The sequence below is a fragment of the Balaenoptera musculus genome, chromosome 4, assembly GCF_009873245.2.
Source record: "Balaenoptera musculus isolate JJ_BM4_2016_0621 chromosome 4, mBalMus1.pri.v3, whole genome shotgun sequence".
Lineage (NCBI taxonomy): Eukaryota > Metazoa > Chordata > Mammalia > Artiodactyla > Balaenopteridae > Balaenoptera > Balaenoptera musculus.
The window spans coordinates 31,085,018-31,109,069 of NC_045788.1; the positions used below are offsets into that span (position 1 = coordinate 31,085,018).

Below are 24,052 nucleotides of genomic sequence, written 5' to 3' on the forward strand. Positions count from 1 at the left end.
GTGTCATTTTTCCATGATGGACTAGATTCCAAACTCAAGGAATACTAGGTAAACTTTTAAGACACACTTGTACACAAAATATACTAATTCTGCGAAAGTCAGACACTACGTTCCCAATGCTATCAGACGTGATTTGTATGTGTTGTGAAATGCTGATTTCATGATTAACACATTGTAGCTGGAGCCAACAGTAGGAGGAAAGACAGATGAAGCTATGGATATAAAAGGACATGATAAAGTGTAAAGCCCTGTACGTTGAAAGGGATTTTGAGCTGGAACCAGGAGAGTGAAGGACAGGCTCTGAGCAATGGGGCCTCATTTGTTGCTGGTGGATGGTGAGCCTGGGGGCGGTTTGTCACCATCACATTGAATTCCATCCCAGCTAGTGTTAGGGCCGCTCCAAAGAAGTGTTGCTTTTCATAGAATCTGCCTTGCCTTCCCTGGGTTTTATAATGAAATTTTTGTGAAAATACCACAGAAGCATCTTTGATTTGTGGTTTGGGTGGGTATACTTGCTTCCTCACTCTCTCTCCTGGTTGTTTTTACAGAACCACATCTTACTTAATTCTCTGGCTGTGCTTTTCAACAGCACAGTCTACTTTCTGGTTGTCAGAGGTTGTACATCCCCTGAGCTAGAAAGCTTTTTGAGAGGTGTTTCGTAAGTGGGATTCCCTTTTCTTTCAGTTATTTTTTTTTTAAAGCTTTGAGCAATAGACAGAATATATGCATTCACGTTTGTATAATAAACAGTTGGGCAGATAACCATTCTCTGCTGGCAGTATTGATTTCTGATGAGTGGGGATGCCAGGAGACTTTATTTGTATATTTCAAGTATTGTTTAAAAATTATTTGCATATTACTTGTATTACCTATACTCTGTATACATAAAAATATATAAAGTAAAATATGAAGCAAGTAAACTTGGATATTTCCATTTAGACGCTGAAAAATCTCCATGTGTGTCTATATGTGCAAGTGGAAGGCAGGCAGGAAAGTAGTAAAGGAAAAAGCAAGCTCCGATTTGAATTGCCTTGTCCAAATAGTGACACTCTGGTGGTGTGGTTGAGAATTGGGACACACTCACCTGTGAAAGTCTATCATCCTCTGAAGTGTCCTTATGCCACTGCAAATAGCCGATGTCACTGCGGGTCAGGACCCCACTTAACATTTCCTGAGACTTTCCTTCCTGATAGCCGTTAAAGACGTGTGGACTTGCTCTTCCAGTTAAAATCATGTTCAAAACTGCCTAGATGACACATTTTACAAATATTTACATTTCAGGTAGCATTGACACAAGGACTTAATTTCTTTTTTCTTTTAATAATCATAAAATGTATCATTTTTAGTGAAAAGAATGAAATCCCACAATATATAATTCTGGAAAAACGTATGTCATGAATGTTTGGTAGTGTTAAAACAGGAGTTTATTGATTTTTTTTTTCTTGAGCCATGCCCCATAACTCCCCATGGGCCCTTCTTCCCTTCATATTTTTTTTAAACTTTGGTTTCCATAGTTGTGATTTAAGCTGCAAGAAGCTAAGGAGTTTTTATAGTGCTTTTCTTTCAGTTACTAGGGACTCCTGGGGGGTCTTGTCAAGATATTTTCTAATGTTTCTAGAATCTCAGGGATGGCAGGCTCTCAGAGGTAAACTAGAAAGGACTGTAATGGAAAGTGGAAAGACAGAATCTGATAACAAACTCAGGGGAGCATCTTAGTTTTTCAAAGATAATTTGATCACTCTTCACTTAAGGAGCGAATATACTTAGTTGAAAGGAAAAAAAAAAAAAAAAGCCTAATTGAGATGCTACAATAAAAAGGCAAAGTCGGGGCTCCCCTGGTGGCGCAGTGGTTGAGAGTCTGCCTGCCAATGCAGGGGACATGGGTTCGAGCCCTGGTCTGGGAAGATCCCACGTGCCGCGGAGCAACTGGGCCCGTGAGCCACAACTACTGAGCCTGCGCGTCTGGAGCCTGTGCTCCGCAACAAGAGAGGCCGCGACAGTGAGAGGCCCGCGCACCGCGATGAAGAGTGGCCCCCGCTTGCCACAACTAGAGAAAGCCCTCGTACAGAAATGAAGACCCAACACAGCCATAAATAAATACATAAATAAATAAAAATAAAAAAAAAAAAAAAAAGGCAAAGTCTTCCAACCCACCTGCCTGCACAGGAAACCTCCAGCATTTGGTCGTAGCAGAGGAGTGGTGGAGACGTCCAGGTCCTTCTGAAGCCTGCAGAGCGGGAGGAGCCATCAGCACTCACAGACGACGGCGCTCCAGGGACATGCAGCCTCTCCTCCCTCCACCCCCCAACGCACAGCAGCAGTAACTTGGGCTTTTGCCTGGCCACTGTCCTTCCCATGTGCCTGGCGTGTTTCCATCTGTCGCTGGGAAAGCTTCTAGGACTGGGGCTGCAGAGGTGATTGGGCAAGCTCTGGATGCCGTTGGGGGAAGCCAGCGGTAAGTGGTCAGGGAGGAGGACGAAGCGACAGACCTCACACGTTAGAATCCCCGGGTGTGGGCTCCGTGTGGGTGCTGGGCTCTGTAGCAGAACTGTTTGCGCTGAGGGCCGAGGGACGCTTGGCTTAGGGTGGTGACGCGTGACCCCTCCAGAGAGTGCTGGCCCAAGGCAGAGCTGACCAGACTGTTCAAGTGGAAGCCACCAGCTGGGGAGTTAAGCCCATGTCTTGGGCCGCAGCCTCTACTGTTTCACCAGGGCCAAGGGGTCAGGGATCCGTCCAGGACAGTATAATATCGCGGTGGAAAGCGCTCGTGTTGTCACCCAGAGGGAGATGCTGAGTTACGTGGGCTGTATGTGTTCTTGAACGAACCTGTTCACAGGCCTGGAAGGTCAAGCGCTTCCGTGAATAAGACCTAAAGACGTGGGTCAAGCGTCAGATATAATTCAGGGCAGCGTTTGCTAAATTATGGCATGATGTTAGGTGGTATAGATAGGAGCATTTAAAAAATTTTACAGTGATGTGTTTCATACATTTTTTTCTTTAGCACAGCAAATACATGATTTAGAGGATATTAATGTTTAAGAAGAGGATGATATTTAAATGTCTGTTGATTTTGAATTCTTTTTCTTTTATTTATTTTTTTGGCCGTGCCACACAACATGCGGGGTCTTAGTTCCCCGACCAGTGATTGAAACCGTGCCTCCCCTGCAGTGGAAGCACAGTCTTAACCACTGGACCACCAGGGAAATCCCAAGTGTGTGTTGATTTAAGGACATTGTTAAGCAAATAATAATATAGGTCATAAAAGTATGATATGCAAAAGACAAGTTTTCAGGAACACTGCTTCAAGTCTTGAAATTCTTCCTTTCTGGGGGCCCTCTGTTTCTCTCCGTCTGACTCTCAAAAGCTTACCCTTTTCTCAGGGTCCAGAAGAAAGTCTGTTTCTTCCCAGAAGCCTTCCTTGGACACCTTATCTGTTGGGGCCCCTCCCTCCTCTGGAATCCGTTAAGATTCATTGTCTCTGTACTTCATTTGGCATGTCAAGTACCACCTGGGACTTGCTCAGTCTCTCTGTGTACCCCTGGTTTTTCCCAAATTGGAACCTGCAAGGATGTCAGGGCCATATCCTCTTTTATTTGTATTTCCCACAGTGCCAAGAACAGGGCTTTGCATTTCATAGGGACAAAATAAATATTTGTGGGTATATATTTTATCGTACATAGAAATCATAAAATATTTTCATTTATGAAAACTGTACAAATAAGCTTGAGTGGTATCTGCCAATATTTATAACCACAAGAAAAAGGAACCTACTACTGTGCTAGAAAAGTAGATTCAAACTTTTCTGATGACATCCACTCTCCCATGAATATGGCCAAACTGAACTACAGAAAAGGATGCATCAAAGTGTCCTAGTGGACACTTTTTCTAGTGGAAGAGTGTCCACTAGAAAAAAATTGCACTCATGTTTCCAATAAGGCATGAAAATATTTTCCAACACAAGAGAGCATTGTTTACGTGACCCAGAGCTATAGGAAATACCTGTGCAAATACTTGTAGAATTTACCTTTCAAATGTTCTGGAGAAGATCAGGCTGTAAAGAAACAAGATGACACCATGGCTTCCTTCTCCTTTGAACTATTTGAAAAACAAAGGAAAAACACGTTTGCATAAACGCGATGCATCTCTGTGTATCTGTGGGCATGAATTCAAGGATTTACACCTGAGAGATTTTTTTCTAGCTGCCGAAAGGACGGTGGGAGCTCTCTCTGCTTCCCTAGGTCACGTCCACCCTCAGATGCATCCTCTTTCCTTGCTTCAGGCGTGCCAATGGCACCATCATTCTCTTGGTTTTCAACCTCTCTTTCCTCCACTTCTATCATGTGATTCTCTTCGAATCGCGGCTAAGACATAGTGTATACTTCCTCTCCATTTTCCAGCGTCTATCCTAGCTCAGTCCCTCAGAGCTACTCTGGCTGGCCCTTATCCAGCCTCCCTCAGTCAGTGCACCCTTCCTCATCACCCTGTTAAACTCAGGGGGAGCAGAGGAGCTTTCTAGAAATAGCTTTGGAGTTATACAAACCTGAGTTCAAAACCAGTTCTACTATACTGACTCCAGCTTCTTTAAGTCTCAATCTCATCTGCAAATGTAGATAAAAATACCCTTTTCCTAGGATTGTTGCAAAAGTTAAATGAAATAATGCACAGGACCTACCTTAGTTCTTAGAACATGCTAGAACCACAGCAAAATTACTGTCTGTCCCTCTCTAAGGCACTTCTCCCTGTCTCTTTTCTTGGCCAGGTTACTTTTCTGCTCTGAACTTTCCAAAGGTGCCCTGTGAGCTCCAGGATAAAATCCATCCCCATTCAGGGCCTCTCACTGGTTGGCCTTCTCTTAGCTTTGTGTCAATACTCTACCTGCAGAAAAGAAGCTCCTTGGCTGGCTTTCAAGGTGCCCAGGCTTAAAGCCTCTTCTTTAAAGGCATTATATCAGGAAGCCTTCTGCTAAAATGCATGCACTTTTCCTTTTGTGGATTAATTTGTCCCCTTCACTATCTGTGCCCTTGCAGGGGCTGGATCTTCAGGCAGGAGAAGAAATTTCAGTGCCCACGGAAGCCAGATGGGAACCCAAATGGGTGTACTGCAGGACGTGAGGGAAACCGGGAGAGGTGGGGCCCGAGGCAAGGGAGAGCACTTGTGTGTCAGTTTCCTGTTGCTGCCTTAATAGACGACCACAGACGTGTTGGCTTAAAACCACAGGAATCACTACCAAACGTAAAATAGATAGCTAGTGGGAAGCAACCGCATAGCACAGGGAGATCAGCTCTGTACTTTGTGACCACCTAGAGGGGTGGGATAGGGAGGGCGGGAGGGAGGGAGACGCAAGAGGGAGGGGATATGGGGATATATGTATATGTATAACTGATTCACTTTGTTATAAAGCAGAAACTAACACACCATTGTAAAGCAATTACACTCCAATAAAGATGTTAAAAAAAAAAAAAAAACGAAAACAAAAAACCACAGGAATCCATCATCTCACAGTTCTGGAGGTTAGACGTCCAGCCCTGGTGTCACTGGACTCCATTCAAACTGCTGGTTGGCCTGTGTTCCTTCTGGAGGCTATGATGTCTCCTAACCTTTTCCAGCTTCTAGAAGCTGTCCTTATTCCTTGGTTCATGACTCCACATCACATAGCCTCTTCTCCTCTGCTTCCCTCGTCACATCCCTTTTTCTGAATCTCCTGCCGTCCTCTTTCTCTTATAAAACCCTTATGATTCATTGGGTCCACCAGAAAAATTCAGAATAATCTCCCCATCTGAGATCTTGAACTTAATCACATCTGCAGAGTCCTCTTTACCAGTTAGGTAACATCATTCAGTCTATCACGACTTGTCTAATGGGAGTCACTGCTCCCTTTATCAGCTGATTGAAGACATGCTAGAATACAGGCCTAGTGCTGTCAGATTTTCTGATTTTGGGTGGGAGTGGGGGGGACCTAAACATTTAGTTTTTGTGTGTGGTTTTTTTTGTTGTTAGTTTTTTGTTTGTTTGTTTGTTTGTTTTTTGCTGCTCTGTGCAGATTGAGGGGTGGCTTAACCTTAGTTCCCCGACTGGGGATTGAACCTGTGCCCTCAGCAGCGAAAGCGAGGAGTCCTAACCACTGGACCACCAGGGAATGCCCAAACATTTAGGTTTTTACGTGGAATTTTCTGATTATTTTTGAAGTTCACCAACTCAAGTTTTTAAAAATACAACACCATATGAGCTAATGCTGCAGATCCTATGTGATCGATGTATTAGTTTCCTAGACCTACCCTACAAATGGCCAGAAATTTGAATGGCTTGAAACAGTAGGAATTTATTCCTTCACAGTTCTGGAAGCTAGAAGTCTGAAATCAAGGTGTCAGAGGCGGGCCACGCTCTCTCTGAAGGCCTTAGGGGAGGATCCTTCCTTGTATCTTCCTAGCTTCTGGTGGTTGCTGGATGTCCTTGGTGTCCTTGGTTTGGGAGGTGCGTCACTCCAGTCTCTGCCTTCATTGTCACATGGTGTTCTCCCTGCATGTGTCGCTGTCTATGACCAAATTTGTCTCTCCTTATAAAGATACCAGTCATTGGATGAAGGCCCACCCTAATCCAGCATGACCTGATCTTAACATGATTACATCTGCAAAGAAACTCTTTCCAAATACGAACACATTCACAGGTACTGGGGGTTAGGACTTAAACATATCTCTTTTTTGGGGAGAGGGGAGATGCAATTCAACCCATAATAACAATAGGCCTACTGCCCACATGTAACCCTCAGACCTCTAGCTTGTGATCTCTGCCTGAAGACAGGGCACAGAACCGCTTCATTTTGATAGTGAATGGCGTTTGGTAAAGGTCTGGATGGGGGTTGGTCACACATGCAGCCCCGGTTAGGGAGTGCCCTTCAGAGGAATATCTATGCATCAAGATGCCCCCTCACTCAGGAAATGGTGCCAACCCTTTCCCCGCGTGGCTATGGTAATGGTCAGCTTGGGTCCGCTTGACACGGCTCTTGTGCAAAGCCCACCTGCACCATGCAGTCTGATTCTGCTTCCTTTCATTACTTATTCCAGCTCAACTTTTAGTCTTTATTTTAATTTTATTTTTTAAATTAATTTTTATTAATTAAAAATTATTTTAAAAATTAAGCATAGTTGATTTACAATGTTGTGTTAGTTTCTGCATTACAGCAAAGTGAATCAGTTATACATATACATATATCCCCTCTTTTTAAGATTCTTTTCCCATATAGGTCATTACAGAGTACTGAGTTCCCTGTGCTGTACAGTAGGTCCCCATTATCAATTCTTAGTCCTTGAGGGAGAAAACCTATGTATAGCTCTAGCTCTAATCATCTTATTCTCAACTCTGGCTACACTTAAGAAGCCCTTGCAGATGTGATAGACTTTCTTATTGAATCAGACTCTCCCAGGTCTGAGTTGAAGAGATGGAAGACAGAGAGGGAAGGGTTTGCCTCTGTTTGCTGGCAGAGTCATTTCTTACATGGTTCCTCTCCATGTAGCCCCATTAAACATCTTCCTCTACCACAAAGAGTCCCTAAGCAGGCTTCTAGCTTAACATTTCATGTCAGGTATTTAAAATCTATCATATAGCTTTCATTAGTTTCCTATTGCTGCTGTAACAAATTACCATACATTTAGTAGCTTAAATAATACAGATTTATTATCTTACAGTTCTAGAGGTTAGAAGACTGAAATGGGTCTTACTGGCCTAAAATCAAGATGTTAGCAGCCCTGCGTTCTTTCTGGAGGCTCTAGGGGAGAATCTGTTTCCTTGCCCTTTCCAGCTTCTAAGCAGCCCTGCCCATGTTCCTTGGTTCATGGCCCCCACCTTCGACCTTCGAAGCCAGCAACAGTGGGTGGTACTCTTTTCACATCACATCAGTCTTCCCCTCTCTTATACCTTCCTCATCCACATTTAAAGTCCCTTGAGATTACACTGGGCCCACCCAGATAATCCAGGATAATGTCCCTATTTTAGAGTCATCCGATTAACAAGCTTAATTCCTCTTTACCATGTAATGAAACATTCACAGGTTCTAGGGGGTAGGGTACGGACATCTTTCAGGGGACCATTCCTCTGCCTACCACATAGACCCAAGAGAGGGTGGGGGAGGAAGGTCTGGGGTAACTAGTTTAAGCAAGATCACATGGCTAGTGTGTGGCTGGGAACTCAGGCCCAAGTTTTCTGTCCCTATGACCTTTGAAAGGAATGGGGTTGTGAGTTTCATGAATCAAATTTTCCCTTTCCATACAAGCCACCTTTCTATGGCTTCATGGTTACTCTGCAAATTGTCCTCTGCTACATTGTAAGGTTCTGATTCTTTAGAAAATCAACTTTCATTTCTTTATCCACACAGGAAACTTAAAAAAGCACCTTCCGTTTTCCACCATCCCTATTCCCTACTTTGTGTCCTTCCCACACAGGAGGTGGGGAAGATTCATTGCAGGGGAGGGCATTGTGTGGAAGGTGCTGATAGAAGACGTGAAAGGGGCCCACCTTTTTCAGACTGGCAGTCATTTTTTTGAGCCAATGTGAATGGCCATTTTGGCAATTTAGACTACCATTTTTGTGTTTTATCCCTTAGATGAGGCAAGGCTGCTCTAACATTTTCTCTTCCCATAAAAGCAATCTTATTGTATATGCCCTCTATAGTATTATTCTCTGGGTTTGATTAGCCAAGGAGAAAGGCATTTGTGAGTGGGCCTGTGTGTGATCTGGCCTCTTTCTAGATTGTGGGGAGGGAGAGACGGGTTTCTCTTTCCCTCATTCTGCCCTCTCTTAGTCCTCAAAATGACCTGCTTTTCTTAACAAGCATCATTAGAAATACACTTTATAAAAGGAAGAAGATTCCTGTAAGATCAATTCAACATAAAGGAATTATCTCAACACTTAAACACTTACACACTGTAAATGATCATAGATGAATTTCTCAGTGGCTTCTTTCTCTAAAAGTTCAAACAGCTGGAGCTATAAATCAGAAATAGAAGATAAAAATGAAACGGAGGATGAAAGTTATATCTAGAAGATGTCAACTCACTGTTAGTACCTCAAGGGAGTTCTTTGTTTCGTTGCAAAATCACATTGCTAGAAACTGACATGTTATCTTACACAGGCCATGTAAAACATACATGGTAAGATTGCGTGGCCACTGGCCTCACTTTTACATTCCTCAGTTTTAAACCAATATGGTATCTGGAGCAGGAAAACTCTAAACAGATTTTTTCCCTAATAGGTAGAATTTAGCCAGGTTTAAAAGAGTGGCTATGGAAATGGAGTTTATGATAATTTCAGGCATGGGATATTCTTTAAAAAAATTTTTTTTGTTGAAGTATAGTTGATATACAATATTATATAAGTTACAGGTGTACAATATAGTGATTCACAATTTTTAAAGGTAATACTTCATTTATAGTTATTATAAAATATTGGCTATATTCCCTGTGTTGTACAACATACCTTGTAGCTTACTTTATATATAATAGTGTGCACCTCTTAATCCCCTACCCCTATGTTGCCCCTCCCCTTTCCCTCTCCCCACTGATAACTACTACTTTATTCTCTATGTCTGTGAATCTGCTTCTTTTCTGTTGGGTATGGAATATTCTTGATCATGGTGAATTCTGGAAGGAGAAATTCACAGCAGGCACCTCTATTTTGGCTGCTTGGATTACGTATGCCCTTGACCCTTGCCTCTTTGGCAGGTACCTTTGGCCACATCAGATGCTTACATCTTGGAGGTCCACCCAGGGGCATCAGTTCCACCTCCATTTCCATGGTGAGTCTAATACTCACCCAGGCTTCCTCATCCTCTATCTGGCAGGACGGGCAGGAGTGCACTCACCCGTTCAGTGACACCGTCCCCAGAGTAGTCAGGAGTCGGGGCGACATAAGCGTCCTCGGTGACAAGGCAGATGGTGGCTTTCCGAGCTGCTCCTGCGGCCCACAGGGCACCCGCGAGCGCCTCAGCCAGCGCGTGGTCCTGCTCCCGCTTGCTTGTCGCGCGCAGACTTCAACACAGGAGGAGGGTAGGGACACATTGCAACGAATGCCACCTAGCTGAGGGCCTGGGCCTCCACTTTCATGAACCCTTCTGAGTACAGGATGGGTCAGTTTGGTTCCTTCGTCACCCTACACCATGGGAACATTGTGGAGGGCCTCATCCTCTCTGCCCGCCCCGAACGGGCATCCTTGCCCCAGAGCATTAATCCTTGGGGTTCTCCACTGATCTCACCCTGGGCATTCCTGCCCTTGCTGAATCTCAACACTGTCTTCTCTCCTGAGCTCCAGCCGGGCTCCACCCAAACTCTCTAGCCCGATAACACAGGCCCTTCCCAAGTGCAACCCCAAACAATCCTTCCAGTTTTATCTCCCAGGTTTCCATTTTGCAAACCCTCTGCCCCAGATGGACTAGCTCCCTGGACATATTTTCTGCATTCTACCTCCATGCTTTTTCTCATGTACTTGTCTGCCTTTAATATGCAAGTTCTGTCTGTTCTTCCTGCCTGATCACATCCTATGAATCATTTGAGGCCGACTTCCCCCTTACTAACTTGTAGTTTACACTCATCTGGCCCTCACTGGGCCCAGAATTGTTCTAAGCACCTAACACATATTAACTCATTTAATCCTTATGACAACCTGCGAGGTGGATGCTATCAATATTATTAGTCCCATTTTAGAGATGAGGAAAGGAAGACAGGGAGGTTGAGTACTCTGCCCCTGGTCATTCACCTTTAAAGCAGTAGAGCAGTGATTTGAATGCAGGCAGTGTGCCTCCTGACTTAACCGTTAGATTGTTCTTAACCATTAGATTCCATCAAATAATCCCAGTGGGTGAGACTTCCCCGGAAGTGGGAGCCAATCTTTACATCACAGACCTTTCCTATGCTCATTTTCTAAATGTTTAACATTGACAACTGTTGTCCTGATGAAGAAACACATGATAGAGGTTAGTGAATGAACTCATGATTTATAGCAGTGGTCCCCAACCTTTTTGGCACCGGGAACTGGTTTCATGGAAGACAATTTTTCCACGAGCAGCTGGGGGGAGGTGGTTTTGAGATGATTCAAGCACATTACATTCATTGTGCACTTTATTTCTATTATTATTACATTGTAATATATAATGAAGTAATTGTACAGCTCACCATAATGCTGACGGGAGGTGGAGCTCAGGCAGTAACGCCAGCGATGGGGAGCGGCTGTAAATAGAGATGAAGCTTCCCTCGCTTGCCCGCCACTCACCTCCTGCTGTGCGACCTGGTTCCTAACAGGCCACCGACCGCCGCTACCAGTCTGTGGCCCGGTGGTTGGGGACTCCTGATTTATAGACTCCATCTAGCTCTATGGTGATACCGAAATGAGTAGCAGAAGCCTCACACTCCAAGACCCTTGTCCAAGGTAGAATGAGAGTAAAACAAAGTGCTGTGAGACTACGGAGGAAGGAGGGAGAACTTGTGATCGGGAAGGTTCAGGAAGGCTTCATGGAGCAGGTCGATAATAGCGATTACGCATTGCCATTTATGTAATACCTGCCACATGCCAGGTACTGTGCTAAATGCTTTCTATTCATGTAGCAAATGTTGTAGGTGTTCCATCTACATTCCTTGGGATCGCTTTTACTCAGTTGGTGGACATGTCCCCCCAACCCTTGCTTTGGGTACTGCTGCTAGTGGCTCCTACTTTTCAACTTTCTCTGAAGAATTGGAGCCACCTTCCCTGGAAGTGACTGGGAGTTGTGCCACGTTCCCATAGGAGGGTCCATAGCGGATGCCTGATGAGGGTGGGAGGTGAAAAGGCCCCGCCCCCTCATCTGAAGATGGAGCAGTTGCCCCCCAGAGCTCCCATGGATCAGGCAGAGGCTAGACATCCCTGGAAGCCACATGCCTCCCCTGCTTCTCCTCCTTCCCTAGCCCGCTTCCCTGCTCTCTTAGGGGTTTCTCCTGAGGGCATTCATTCCCTTAATAAATCACCTGCATGAAGAATTCCCATCTCTGGCTCTGCTTCTAAGGAAGCTGGCAATTCACGTTCTTAGAATAGATTAGACATTCAGTTCCTGTTTTGGGTGATAAGTTACCCTGCCTGAGGGAAGGTAGATGCCTTTTAATTATTTCTGTTTCCTCTAATATCAACCATAAAGTCTTACACATGATAGGGGTTTATTAGCATCTAAGAACAAAATAATTTGAACTGATTTTTTACATAGGCAACTACCAAACACTGTACTTTGTCAGCGTGATTAAATAGGAGGATGAATCCTTCATTTATTAGGTTTGTCATCACCCCTTTTGTTCTCTCTCTGGAACTGTTAGGTTGGGACTTCCTATCAAATGTTGTCAAGTAAGCCTATCTGGAGACCTGGTGCTTCATTTTCTCTGTCAGGGTGCTCTGCAGTGGAGCATAAAAGCTGTCAGTGTTACCCCTGCAACTGAACATTGAAAGGGACTCTGGAAGAGCTCTGCCTAGTCACGAAATTCAGTCTCTCTGGGAGAGCCAGACCCATTTCTGTCTTAGGAGGCAAGTCCTCTTATGAGGCAAGTCCCCTTCCTGAGGCAACCTGGGGGATTTTCCCTGCTGGTTATTTAGCCTATAAAGGTTCTCGGGAAATGGGTAATTCTTTTCAAATACTTCTCATAGGCCTCTTACCTGAGAAAGTTACAGTCTTTTCCCTTCCTTGTAAACAACAGATATTTAATGATGGACCCTTGTACAGCCATCTGAATGCTTCGGGCACCTCCCTGAGAAGCGGAGGGTGAATAGTGAGGAGCAGGGCTTTACAATGGTGGTGGAAGCCTCAGGGCCCACGTTATAAAAGAGAAGTCTTGGAAATGGATGTCATTATTTATTCTTCTCGGCAGCCTTTTCCCTTCTGGCACACAGCATCCCCTAGGCTTAGGGAAGGGCCACTGTTCTCTACGTGTGCCATCCCTCCCCATGGGCTGTGGCTGGGTGCCACGGCTGGGCTAGAATCTGCGATGACTAGCTTCTCTGTGGAGCCCCATAGACTGGCACCCTGGGATGCCTGGCCCCTCCGCCCCACCTTCACTGGGCTCGTGCCTCATGTCCAACTGTTAGGTTTGCAGGAGGTAAGGAACTAGTCGGCTAGCTCTTGAAATTCTGCCTGGCTAGGGATCCATGATTTGAATTATTGAGGTTTTAAACAAGCCAGAAAGAAACTCCTAGATCTCTTCCTGCCTCTAAATTCTTAGGAATGCTTAGGACCTGGAGAAAAGAGCCAGGAAAATGAAAATTTGGAAGCGGGTGGGGAGGAGTTTGAGACTTTGTGACATCCTAGATAGCGTGTCATAATTTTCAATAGCCTGTTATCATTTAAGGTTAAATTTTAAATTGTCGATATGTTTCTACAATATGATGATAATGAAAATACGCCTCGTAGGGAGGAGGATGGAAGGAAACACAGACAGGGAGCATGGGATTAGGACTTCAAAAAATTATCACCTGCTATTACCTTTCCCACTTCCAAAGCGAAAGCCAGGTCAGAAAAAGGATCATGAAACCGGAAGTAAGCCTTTGTCCAGTCAGAGCTGAAGACCTGGACTGTATTTCCAAAGAGGCTCTGGCGCAGTTTCTAAAAAGAGGGGAAATAAATGGTTCCAACAAAGAGAATTCTTCCTAGACACAAGCCCTCAGCAAACAGACTTAAGCAAGGTGGTGAAATCGTGGAGGAGGGCCGGTCCCCTTCCTAGAGTCAGGTTCACACATTACTCTATTCCCTGATTGTAATTGTGCAGCTCCGTGCAAAAGGTTTGCATAGGGTTCACTTAGGACATTTTATCCTGAAGGCTGAGAGTGTTAACTCCACACCTTGTTTTCCCCATCCGAGTTCTGTCTCTGTGTCTGTCTCACCTTCCATTGCCAGCCATCTTCCCTGTACCCCCTTAAGATCCGTGACAGGCGACTGCTCTCTCCTTTTGCCTCTCATTCCTCTAACCATGACTCTGTAACTCCTGTCTCTCCCACGTTTGGGTCTTTCTCTCTTGCTCCAGAAAAAAGGAATAGGCAGGACTCTGATTCCAGTCTGAGTTCAATAGTGGTATAAATTGGTATTAAACAAGCAGTCTCTGTTTTTTGGCCCTAGAATCTTTAAGTTTTTTTCTGGATACTCTGCAGCATGTTAAGGTTGGAGACGGTCTTTTAGAAAATCCCAGAAAACTGGGTACAAGCCTTTGTAAACCAAACCCATGGCAAAAAGGGAATCCCTTTATAATCAGAGGCATATTAATCATTCTGCTTGTGCTAGGTCCTGTGTGGGGTATGGATATGGAGAGAGAACTTCCGACTGAAGTACTCAGGAAGGCTTCGTGGAAGAGGTGGCATTTAAACTAGGCTGGCAGATGGCATCTAGCATTTACTGAGTATTTTCTACGCACCAGGCACTGGGCTAAATGCTTTGCATTCATTATGTTAATTTAATTCCTTGAGAAAGTTACTGTTATCATCTTCCTTTTACAAGAAAGTATTTGCCTAAGGTCACCCAGCAAGTCAGGCAGAGCTGGTATTTGCACCCATTCTAACACCACTGATCCGCCTCCCCAACTTTAATCCTGTATGTGCCATCCTTATAACTGCTGTCATTTTTGTATGCCAATGATTATTGAATTAATATTTCTCATTAGCTTGGGCCATTCTTTTATAACTTAGAAAACATTTATTTAAAGCATTTCTTCCTTCCTTTCTTTCTTTCTTCCTTTCTTGGTAGGGAGGTTGGCAGTTTCTCTATTTCAAATCAGTTCACCGTCATTGAGAGCTTACAAAGGGTCAGATGTATGCATTATCTCATTTAATCCCCATTTCACAAGGAAACATTTATTTAAATAAATAAATAAATAAAGCATTTATTTAAAAGGACACTTTATACCACATCCTTAAATGAGAATCAAAATCACTTGCCATAATAAAAAAAAAATAGAAATAAAACGATGTTATTGGATTATGCTAGAAACCGTTGCCTGTGAAAGCTCTGACTGAGCCCTGCACTCTTTGTAATTAAAAAGGGAGATAAGAGGCATTAAAGAGGTGTGAATGTGTGCTGTCCTTTACCCGGTCTTCTCCCTGGCCTGCCAGAGTGGAGAAGGGGCTGACTTTCCCACGAGGTAACTCAGTGCTATTCAGTGTCACTTACTGCCATATCCCCAAAGCACCCCATGCTCCAGCACAGACACATGTCCCACACGCTGTGACAGACCTCACAGTGGTCTGTCGCCTGTAAAGGTGGGGAGGCTGGGTAGAGAGAGAGATCTGCAAACGCACATGCATGGTACCAGGGTATCCAGCAACAGTGAGTAGTTCACTGGGTCTAGAACACTGTGTGTTCTGGGGCCACAGGGCAGGAAGTCAGTGGAAGCTCAGAATGGAAAGTGCCTTGGGTCTGACCCTGGAGGGCTTTGAATATCACACTCAGGCATTTGGAGCCAGTTGAAGAGTGTGGACAAAAGGAACATGAAGCCCAACTGGTCCAGAGCCAGGGTACCTCTTCCCAGCTGTGCATAGCACGGGCTCTAATGGTTTCCAAGAAGGACAGATGCCGGAGAAGCATGCATCTGGAACAGTCTTCCCCATCTCAACCCAGGGTCTGGTTCCATGGCTGGAGTTTATTTCCCGGCCACCTCTGCACCCACCCTCAAAAGGAAAGATTGCCTCTACAGAGAAATAGAGACAGGTGCGTTTCAGAATAAGCAAGAGCCTAGAATTGCACCTGAAGGAAAATTATCTGTCCGGTGTCCATCAAGGAGAGGGGGCAGAAAGCACAAAGGCTGCTCTTGGGAGACGCAGACTCGGTGTGCACCTTAACCAAAGAGGGCCACCACCCCAGGACATCCCCAGCAGAGGACTGAATATGGACAGAAAGTGTCTCCCTGACATCAAGACTGCACAGAAGAAAAAGGCTCGCTCCTGACTCCAGGGTTGAGAAGCCCCAGCTCTGCTCCTCGCCGACCACATGAACGGGCACAGATTGTCAAACCTCTCTAAGACTTTCTTTGCTTATCCTGAAATGGGGATAACCCCTGCTCTGTCCCCATCACTGAAATTGAAAGCTATCCCTGCAAGAGGAGAAGTATGGAAAGGATTGTGGGAACCGTAAGTGCTGTTATTACCTTTGTGAAAACACAGCCTGTCTACGCTGGAACCTCTTATGCTGCCTGGAAGAAAGTCCCAGAACCAGAGGGAAAAAGACCAGAGACTGGCAGGAATAAGGGAGGAGAACCCATGGATAATGTGACAGACTAAGACAATTGTGGCTAAGAAAGCCTAGAATTCAAATTCAATTAAAAAAATTCAGTAAGCCAAATCAAACTCCCGTTTCTGTTGCCAGCTGCCCCCTCCAACGTAGGGAGTGCCGTTGTCCAGATTCACCTCGGGAAGGCCTAGAACAGGGGGGCTGCAGGCTTCTCAGGGAGCCCCCAGTGTCCAGGGTGGCAACAAAGATGACTCACCTTACTTATGTAACACTGACTTTCTTTTCTTTTCTTTTTTTTAAAAATTTTTATTGGAGTGTAGTTGATTTAGAATGTTGTGTTAGTTTCTGCTGTACAGCAAAAGTGAATCCGTTATACATATACATATACCCACTCTTTTTAGATTCTTTTCCCATATAGGGCATTACAGAGTACTGAGTAGAGTTCCCTGCACTGTTGAGTAGGTCCTTATTAGTTATCTATTTTATATATAGTAGTGTGTCTATGTCAATCCCAATCTCCCAATTTATCCCTCCTCCCAACACTGACTATCATATCCATATAATTTATAACAAGATTAACCTGACACATAGTCAGTGATACATGTATGTTGTTGTGCTGCCTGGTAACTAGACACGAATGGTAAATGGTCCTAATAAATGACTCTAATGATTGTTATTATTTAACACAATCAAGCACGGTTTTTCTCTCTTCACTTTGTTAGTTTTCCAGGAATACCTCTCTTCCCTGATTGCTGTGATGACGATAATGATGGTGATCATTCTCTCTCTCTCTCTCTCTGTCTCACACACACACACACACACACACACACACACACACACACACACACACAGGTCCTGGATCATTCTTCCCAACAGATTTCATTTCCTTACCCTGACTGCCTGGTCCACTGTCCCTGGTCTTAGAGGGACCTCTTGTGACCACCTGTCCCCATCCAGTCCTCTCCCACATGCTCCCTGCCCACAACTTGAAGCAGAATAATTCTCTTTGAAGCTCCTTCCCTCAATCTTTTCCTGCTTTAGGAATTACTGGATCATCATGGAATCAGAGAGTTTAGAATTACTGTGTCCTAAGAAGGCATTTCTAAACTAGCCCATCAAATAGAGTGGTAGTCTCTTGACCTGGCTGGGTTCACCATCGATTTCTCAGCATCTGGTGCAGTACCTGGTACAGAGTAGGCTCGCAAGAAGTAGTTGTTGAATTTTAAAAAATCTGATTCGGCTCTCTTGTTTTACAGTTAAAGGACTTGGGGCCCAGAGCAGTGAAGTGGTATGCCCAAGGTCACATGTATAGTAAATGGTAGTGCCAGGAATCAAATGCAAGCCTTTCAACTGGTACCAGTCAGGGTCCCAGCAGGAAACAGATGGCAATCAAGTCAGGATAATTAACTTGAGGAAACTTTAATTCAGGGACCATTTACAAAGATGTGGGCTGCATGTGGGGCAACAACAGTGGCTAATGCAGGGTCCCAGGGTTAGCAAGAGTGAGAAGTTTTTACGTCCCCGACACCTGGAGGGGTGGAAGGGAGAAGAGAGTCCTGGGAGAGGACTGCCTTCTGAGGAGAGGGATTCAGCCAGCTTTGCACACCTGACTTCATTCCCTTCCGTCCCTCCAGGCTCCCTCCAGGGTTCTCATTGGTCAAACTCAACAGGAAGTCAGAGGAGGGAGCCCTATTGATGGAGTGAGTACAGCTCAGTCTCCAGCGCAGAAAGCAGGGCGGACAGCGGTAGAGTATGCTTCTGAAGGGGCACACAAATGACACCCACTGCCCTGTACAGAGATGCCTCTCTTGGGGATCTCCCATAGGCAATGAATGAATTAATTAATTAAACATCTACTGAGGACCATCTATCAGCCAGTCCTATGTTGGGGTTACCAGGCTGTGCTTCCTGTTCCCCTAAAGCCAGCCCATTGCCTGTTACCCTCGATTAGAGCTTCATTCTTCTGGTTCTCCCCCAGAATATTTTGATCTCCCAGTATTACAGTTTTAATATGATCCTGCTGGGTGATATTGCAAATACACTAGGGGTTTGTTTATTGGCTGCTTATAAAAGAGGCTATAGGAATGTGTTCCAGGCTAGGTCCTGCAGAAGGGCCTGACTGTGGAGGAGGATGAGAAACTCCTGCTGGTGGGAAGCACAGGGGGGAAGGGGGTGTTGCTGTGGAAGAGCCCAGAGGAGGACTCTCACCTTCTCCGATGATCCCACCTGGGCCAGCAGCCTTGCCCGCCTTTCATTACACCACACACGTTATAAGACGTGAGGCTGGGGGAAGGAAGAACCCTGTGGTATTGGAAATAGGGCAACAAAAGGCGAGAAACAGGAGAGCTGGGGAAAGCAAAGGGGCATTGGCTGCTTTGCCCACTCCCTACTTTCTCAGCAGATTCCCAGCAAAACGTGTGTGCCAATGTCATGAAATGCCATGAATCGCAATTCCAAATGGAGGGGGGAAATGAGAACAGCAGAATGACAACGAAAAGCACTCTCATGTGAGTGCTAGGATCCAGTCGCTCTAATAATTTGCCAGGCGGCTGCACGGCCAAAATGTCAATTAGAATTGGTCAAGCTTCCAAACTGCCTCCCTGGACACGAGTATTCAGAATCCCAAGGCTCATCATCTTGAAATCCCAGGGTGTGTTTAATTAATGCTACTGTTATTTAAAGGACACATTATCATCTGGTCCTCATAATGGGAATATGTCCAAATTTGGGTTTTTTTTGAAGAAAAATCAATTCTCTTTGCTTCTGGGACTTCCTGAACACTCCATCAGGTCTGATTCTTTCGTCTCCCAGCCTTTTCCAAAGAGAGAGAATTACCTTGGAAAAGTCACTGAGGAGGTCTCCAATTGCATCATGTCTGTGTTTGCAGACAAGTGGGAGAATTCAGACCCAGACTTTCCTGCCTCCACAATATAGAGAGGAACTAGAAGACTTTGGAAACACCTGTGAATGCCTTTTTTTTTCCTGTTTTTAAAATGCATGACGGTGTTTTTAGAAATAGATTGTCCATTCACATGGTTCAAAATCCAGAGGGTACAAAAAGCTATGCTGAGAAGACTCCCCCCGACCCAGGGCTCTTGCGCCTCTCCCTCCCCCTACTGTTACATCTTAGGAAGTCTTCTGGAATTTCTGTGTGCATATACAGGCAAATACGGTATCAGTGTAGAATCACAGTTTTCTCTATTTTCCATACAAAAGGTAGCCTATTTCCTGATATGTGTAGATTTTAAAATGACATTCTCCATAGAAACTCATTAGTAGCCAATAATACTTTTTTATTCAAGTGTTCATTAAAAACCTTTTACAGTAAAATATGGATACACTCGGCCCTCTGTATCTGCGGATATGGGGGGGGGTTGCCGATGGTATTAGGCCATTTTATATAAGGGACTTGAGCATCGGAGGATTTTGGTTTCCTCTGGGGGCTCCTGAAACCAATCTCCCGAGGATATTGAGGGGCGCTGTAGTTGCTCTAACTACTGTTTCTACAGCACAGTGTAGGCGGAATAACCACTGAGGCTGGAGATGCTAATAGGATTACACATTACCTGTCTTCATTACTCAAAAGGAGAGTGATGAAGACACAAGTTAAGGCACCGTCCAGGGACTTTGAGGCCAGTGAGCAAAGTGCAGCATCTCAAGAGAGCCCTGCCGGCCTGTCTTCCTGTGACATCCGGCATTGGAGCACACGAGGGAAGGTGGATTGAGGCAGAAAGATTTGTGAAGATAAGAAAGAGCACGTGGGCCTCCCTGCACGTTTGTGCCGCAGCTACGGCAGTGGAGAGGGTTGCTCTGTGAAGCCTGTAAGGATGTGCATGATGAAAAAGAACACGGGGGCTGGAGTCCTTGTGTCTGATGTTCCGTCTGGGGAGCCTCAGGAACAGCTACACGGAGGGTTGGAAATATGCAGTCAGGGCCAGCCTGGCCTCTGGGCTCGAAAAGCAGGTGGAGACCGTGAGGTTTCCCCAGAGGCGGTCTGGCCCCCACTCCTGCGTCTCATCAGGGACCCTGCCTGCAGGGCACAGACTACAGAGCTTTATGTCCATGGCAGGTCTGACCGTAGGGCCTTGTTGGTCTTTGCCCAGATGACCAGGCTGGTCCCGGGTGGGTTCTGCAAGCGTGCCCAGGTGCAGGGCAGCGTGTCCTCAGGAAGGAAGTGCTTCTTCCGACTTTTGTCCTTAGGGCCCCAAGGAGAGGTCTCTGCCTAAGTATCTAGAATGTGGTCTGGAGGTTGAGGAAATGGGGTGAATGTGGGAAAACTGTCCCTAGAAGCCCTGATTTTCACTATGATTGAAAGGGCCATATTACAGGACAATCCTATTGGCGGGATCTCTCACCCTCGCTGGTGCTTTTTCCCTGCCTCGACCCCTGGCTTCACTTCCCCAGTTCCCGATCATGCCTCTTTGACCACGACAGCTGGTCCTTTGGCCATTCGCCAAGGCATTGCCCCCAGCCCATGCAATGGGGTGCATCTGGGTCTCTGCCTCAGCCCCTCTCCCCAACACTGGTCAAGTTTTGAATGGAACAAATAGTCCCTGGGAACAGTAGCTTCCAGGTCATCGGGTTCTTTTCAAATCTCCTTATTAGTTGGCAGCCCCAGGGAAAGCTTCTTTCTTGAGATCATCTCTTTGCCCCAGGACTGGGCCTGGAAACGTGCCCCCATCTCTCTCCCTCCTGCCCACACAGGACAGGAGTCCTGTCTCCCACATCTACCTCGTCTTCCACCTTTGCAGTCCTCCCCATCTGCTCTGTCCTACCTTATATGGTAAATTATTTGAATTTAACTCCCTCATGGCTTCACACTTGACTGTCACACTGAGGGAGTAAACAGAGACTGAAAGTTTGGGAGGAAAAGCCTGTAACATCACAGGTGTCCTTGAAAAATACCATAAATAAGTCATTTTAATTATATTCGCCTTTTACCAGTAACCACTGTCTGTAGTCTTATCTTCCATAATACTCTCACATGACAGCAGATAAGATTCCCCAGCCTTGTTGTTTGGGGAAGATTACGTTTCATTTCATGTTTAATTGACAAGCTATACTTACCGTGGCCACTGCTAGGGAGATAGGAAAGCCGCCCGATTTTGAAGAGATGGTAGAGGGTTTGGGAATAGAACAAAGGCTACTTGATGACCACTGTCCGTGTCCTTTTGGCTGAGGTATTCCCGTTCCATCTTCAGTTTCACCGGCAGATAGATGGTTGCCTTCACGATTCTGTGTAAAATGCCACCACCAAAAAACAAAGCAAACAGAGCTGGTGATGACCTTTTTTCCCCTCTTTTCTCTCTTTCTCTCTGAAATATCAGTGTTCAGAAAATGTTGTCTCCCTTTTAAAGATGTCTGAAAATTTTCATAAATAGCAATAAAAGAGGCAGAAAAATCCCAGTGTCTGTGTCAAAAGGGTTTCTCCTAAGTTTTATGTGACTCGGAGAGGTTAAGTGTAACTATGGAAACATAATTAACGCTATCAAGACCTTGACTTGAAATTATGTTTATAGAAGAATGTAAATGTCACTGTCTCTTGTTTTGAGAAGGCAACATTTTATAAACAATGAGTGAATCTTCCAGTCTATATGAAGTATTTGTCATTATGTTGTTAACTGACCAATAAACAAAGTCAGGTTACCTCCTTTTAATTCTCTCAGATTTCCGTTGCTTAGCAAGTGAATATAATAATTTTCTTCCTTAAAAAATCCACCCCCTACCTTTAAGAAAAAAAATCTATTTTTACTTTTCTTAACTGATTCTTACGGCATTTAAATATAAGTTAGCATTGATTCTTCTTCCAATTTACTTCTATCCTAATTTCATGAAACAAATTTGCCCAGTTGGTAGCTGAAACATGAAGGAAACTGCCTTCCTAGTTTTTCTGGATTCCTAGAGGCTAAGATGCTTTCTTATCTCAGAAATACAGCATCCAAGTCACAGACTACTGGTGGGATAAGATGCATTTCGTAAATCACATGGAAAATCTTTACATTTTTGGCAGGGGGTTTCCCCCACCTCGTGTAAAGCATAACTTGACATTTATTTTTTTTTTCCTTGCAAAGATTGTTTTATCTTTTGACTGTTCTATTCCCCCAAATGATAGCTAGCTCCATTTAATACTTTCAGGACTAAAATAGAAGTATTATCTCCCCAATTCTAATAGACTGTGTAAGAGAGTTTCAGCACAAATAACAAGGCTTTTGATCACAGGTTACTTGGAGCAAGGTGCTTTAGTGTTAATAGTTAAAATATTAATAATTCAGTTGTTTGATTGTATCATATATTAGTGCCAAGAAAATCACCTTAATATTTTATGCTGTGTTTGTTCAGTGATTGAATTAATAACTGAAACACAAAGTCCATTACCTTCTAACCTTTTCAGGTGACGTGAGAGAAAAACATCTTTCATCTTATACTGTATAACAGATTTTAAAATACATTTTAACACCTGAATTCAGTCATCTTTTCCTTATTTGAAGATGGTAAGGAAAACAGTTTTTCAGAAGCTGAATCAAGACAGTAACTATTTTCAGAACGACTTTTCTTCAGGATCACTGAAGCACTTGGGTGTCAGAATCTAGTGTTATTTCACAAGTGTAGGAACTCTAGATTCTCATATTATTTTTTCTAAAATAATAACCACATGGTGCTTTTAATGATGAAGAGGAGCTCAGCTCGGTGCTCTGTGGTGACCTAGATGGGTGGGATGGGGTGGAAGGCGGGAGGGAGGTCCAAGAGGGAGGGGACATATGTATACATATAGCTGATTCACTTCATTGTACAGCAGAAACTAACACAACATTGTAAAGCAACTATACCCCAATTAGAAAGAAAAAGTAGGAAGAGATTTTTATGAAAAAAGAAAGCGCAAGAAAAGATCTTCAACAAGGTTTCTAGTTTTGTGTTTTCACACATTAAATGCTGGGTGCCTGAGTGACATCATGCGCACAGAATAAATGCAGATTATGCTGTTAATGTGATTGTTTTGAAGAAGCAGCTAGAGGAAAACACACTAGCTTTGAGGAAAATAATTACCTGAGAAGTTGTATTATTGGTTCCCAACCTATAAATGAAAGAGAGAAAACATCAAGAAAATTACTCACTATGTTCAACCCTTATACCCTCAAACCTCTTCAACTTCAACCTTGCTAGGGATGGCTCTTTCTGCAAACAGTTATACCTGAAGCATTTAAAATGTAAATCTGTAACGGACACTTCTCACGTGGGAAGCGTAAAAGCTGATTACTTAAACACCTAAAATCCCTCTGGTTCTAGAGAAATGAGAAAATGAGACCATCTTACCGGTGATAACTAAAGATTTCCCTCCACTTGTCCAGAAATGAAATCTTCCTAGTTATCTCCTCTAAATCCAGCTCTTGGGAGCTCTGTTCCCGGTCCGAGGGCTCCATAGCTGTTCAGATAATGTAAGGAATTAGAAGAAGGAAGTTGTTCAGGTGGGAGAGAGAGGGCTGGCAGTGAAGTGAGATGGCTGGCATAGATACCCAGGTGAAGTGTGTGCAACCCCTACTTTTTGACCAGCAAGGAGATCACGCCACCCAGTTGCAGCTTTGGGCGTTTTGTAAGCCCCTGCTATCAGATCATGATTAAATTTTCATTAGAGGTAGAATACTTTTGTGTTTTTCTTCACTGCATGGGCGCCATGAATGTTTAATCCAAGGCACAGATTTATAAACAAAGGGGCTGCAATTACTTACCTGTATCAAAGAAACTGGGATAATTTAATCGATGAGAGATACCGTGCTGGGGGAATGTGATAGCACCGTATTCTGTGGTGCCTCCTTGGAAACACGTAGTCAAAGAGGATAAAAGCCA

At 44.4% G+C, this 24,052-nt stretch overlaps 1 protein-coding gene across 1 annotated transcript in view; it reads right to left on the reverse strand.

Moving 5' to 3' along the window:
* The window catches only part of MINDY4B (MINDY family member 4B), a 41,048-nt gene extending 17,420 nt beyond the window's left edge, over window positions 1-23,628 (reverse strand). The window contains exons 1-10 of the mRNA XM_036850884.1: window positions 23,522-23,628; window positions 23,255-23,282; window positions 21,278-21,445; window positions 13,481-13,600; window positions 12,658-12,749; window positions 9,854-10,019; window positions 8,914-8,979; window positions 4,025-4,095; window positions 2,155-2,227; window positions 1,085-1,246 (exon numbers count right to left, since the gene is read on the reverse strand). Of these exons, the coding sequence (XP_036706779.1) occupies window positions 1,085-1,246; window positions 2,155-2,227; window positions 4,025-4,095; window positions 8,914-8,979; window positions 9,854-10,019; window positions 12,658-12,749; window positions 13,481-13,600; window positions 21,278-21,445; window positions 23,255-23,282; window positions 23,522-23,628 (1,053 nt within the window). The remainder of the gene's footprint in view (window positions 1-1,084; window positions 1,247-2,154; window positions 2,228-4,024; window positions 4,096-8,913; window positions 8,980-9,853; window positions 10,020-12,657; window positions 12,750-13,480; window positions 13,601-21,277; window positions 21,446-23,254; window positions 23,283-23,521) is intronic.
* Window positions 23,629-24,052: the final 424 nt, after the last annotated feature.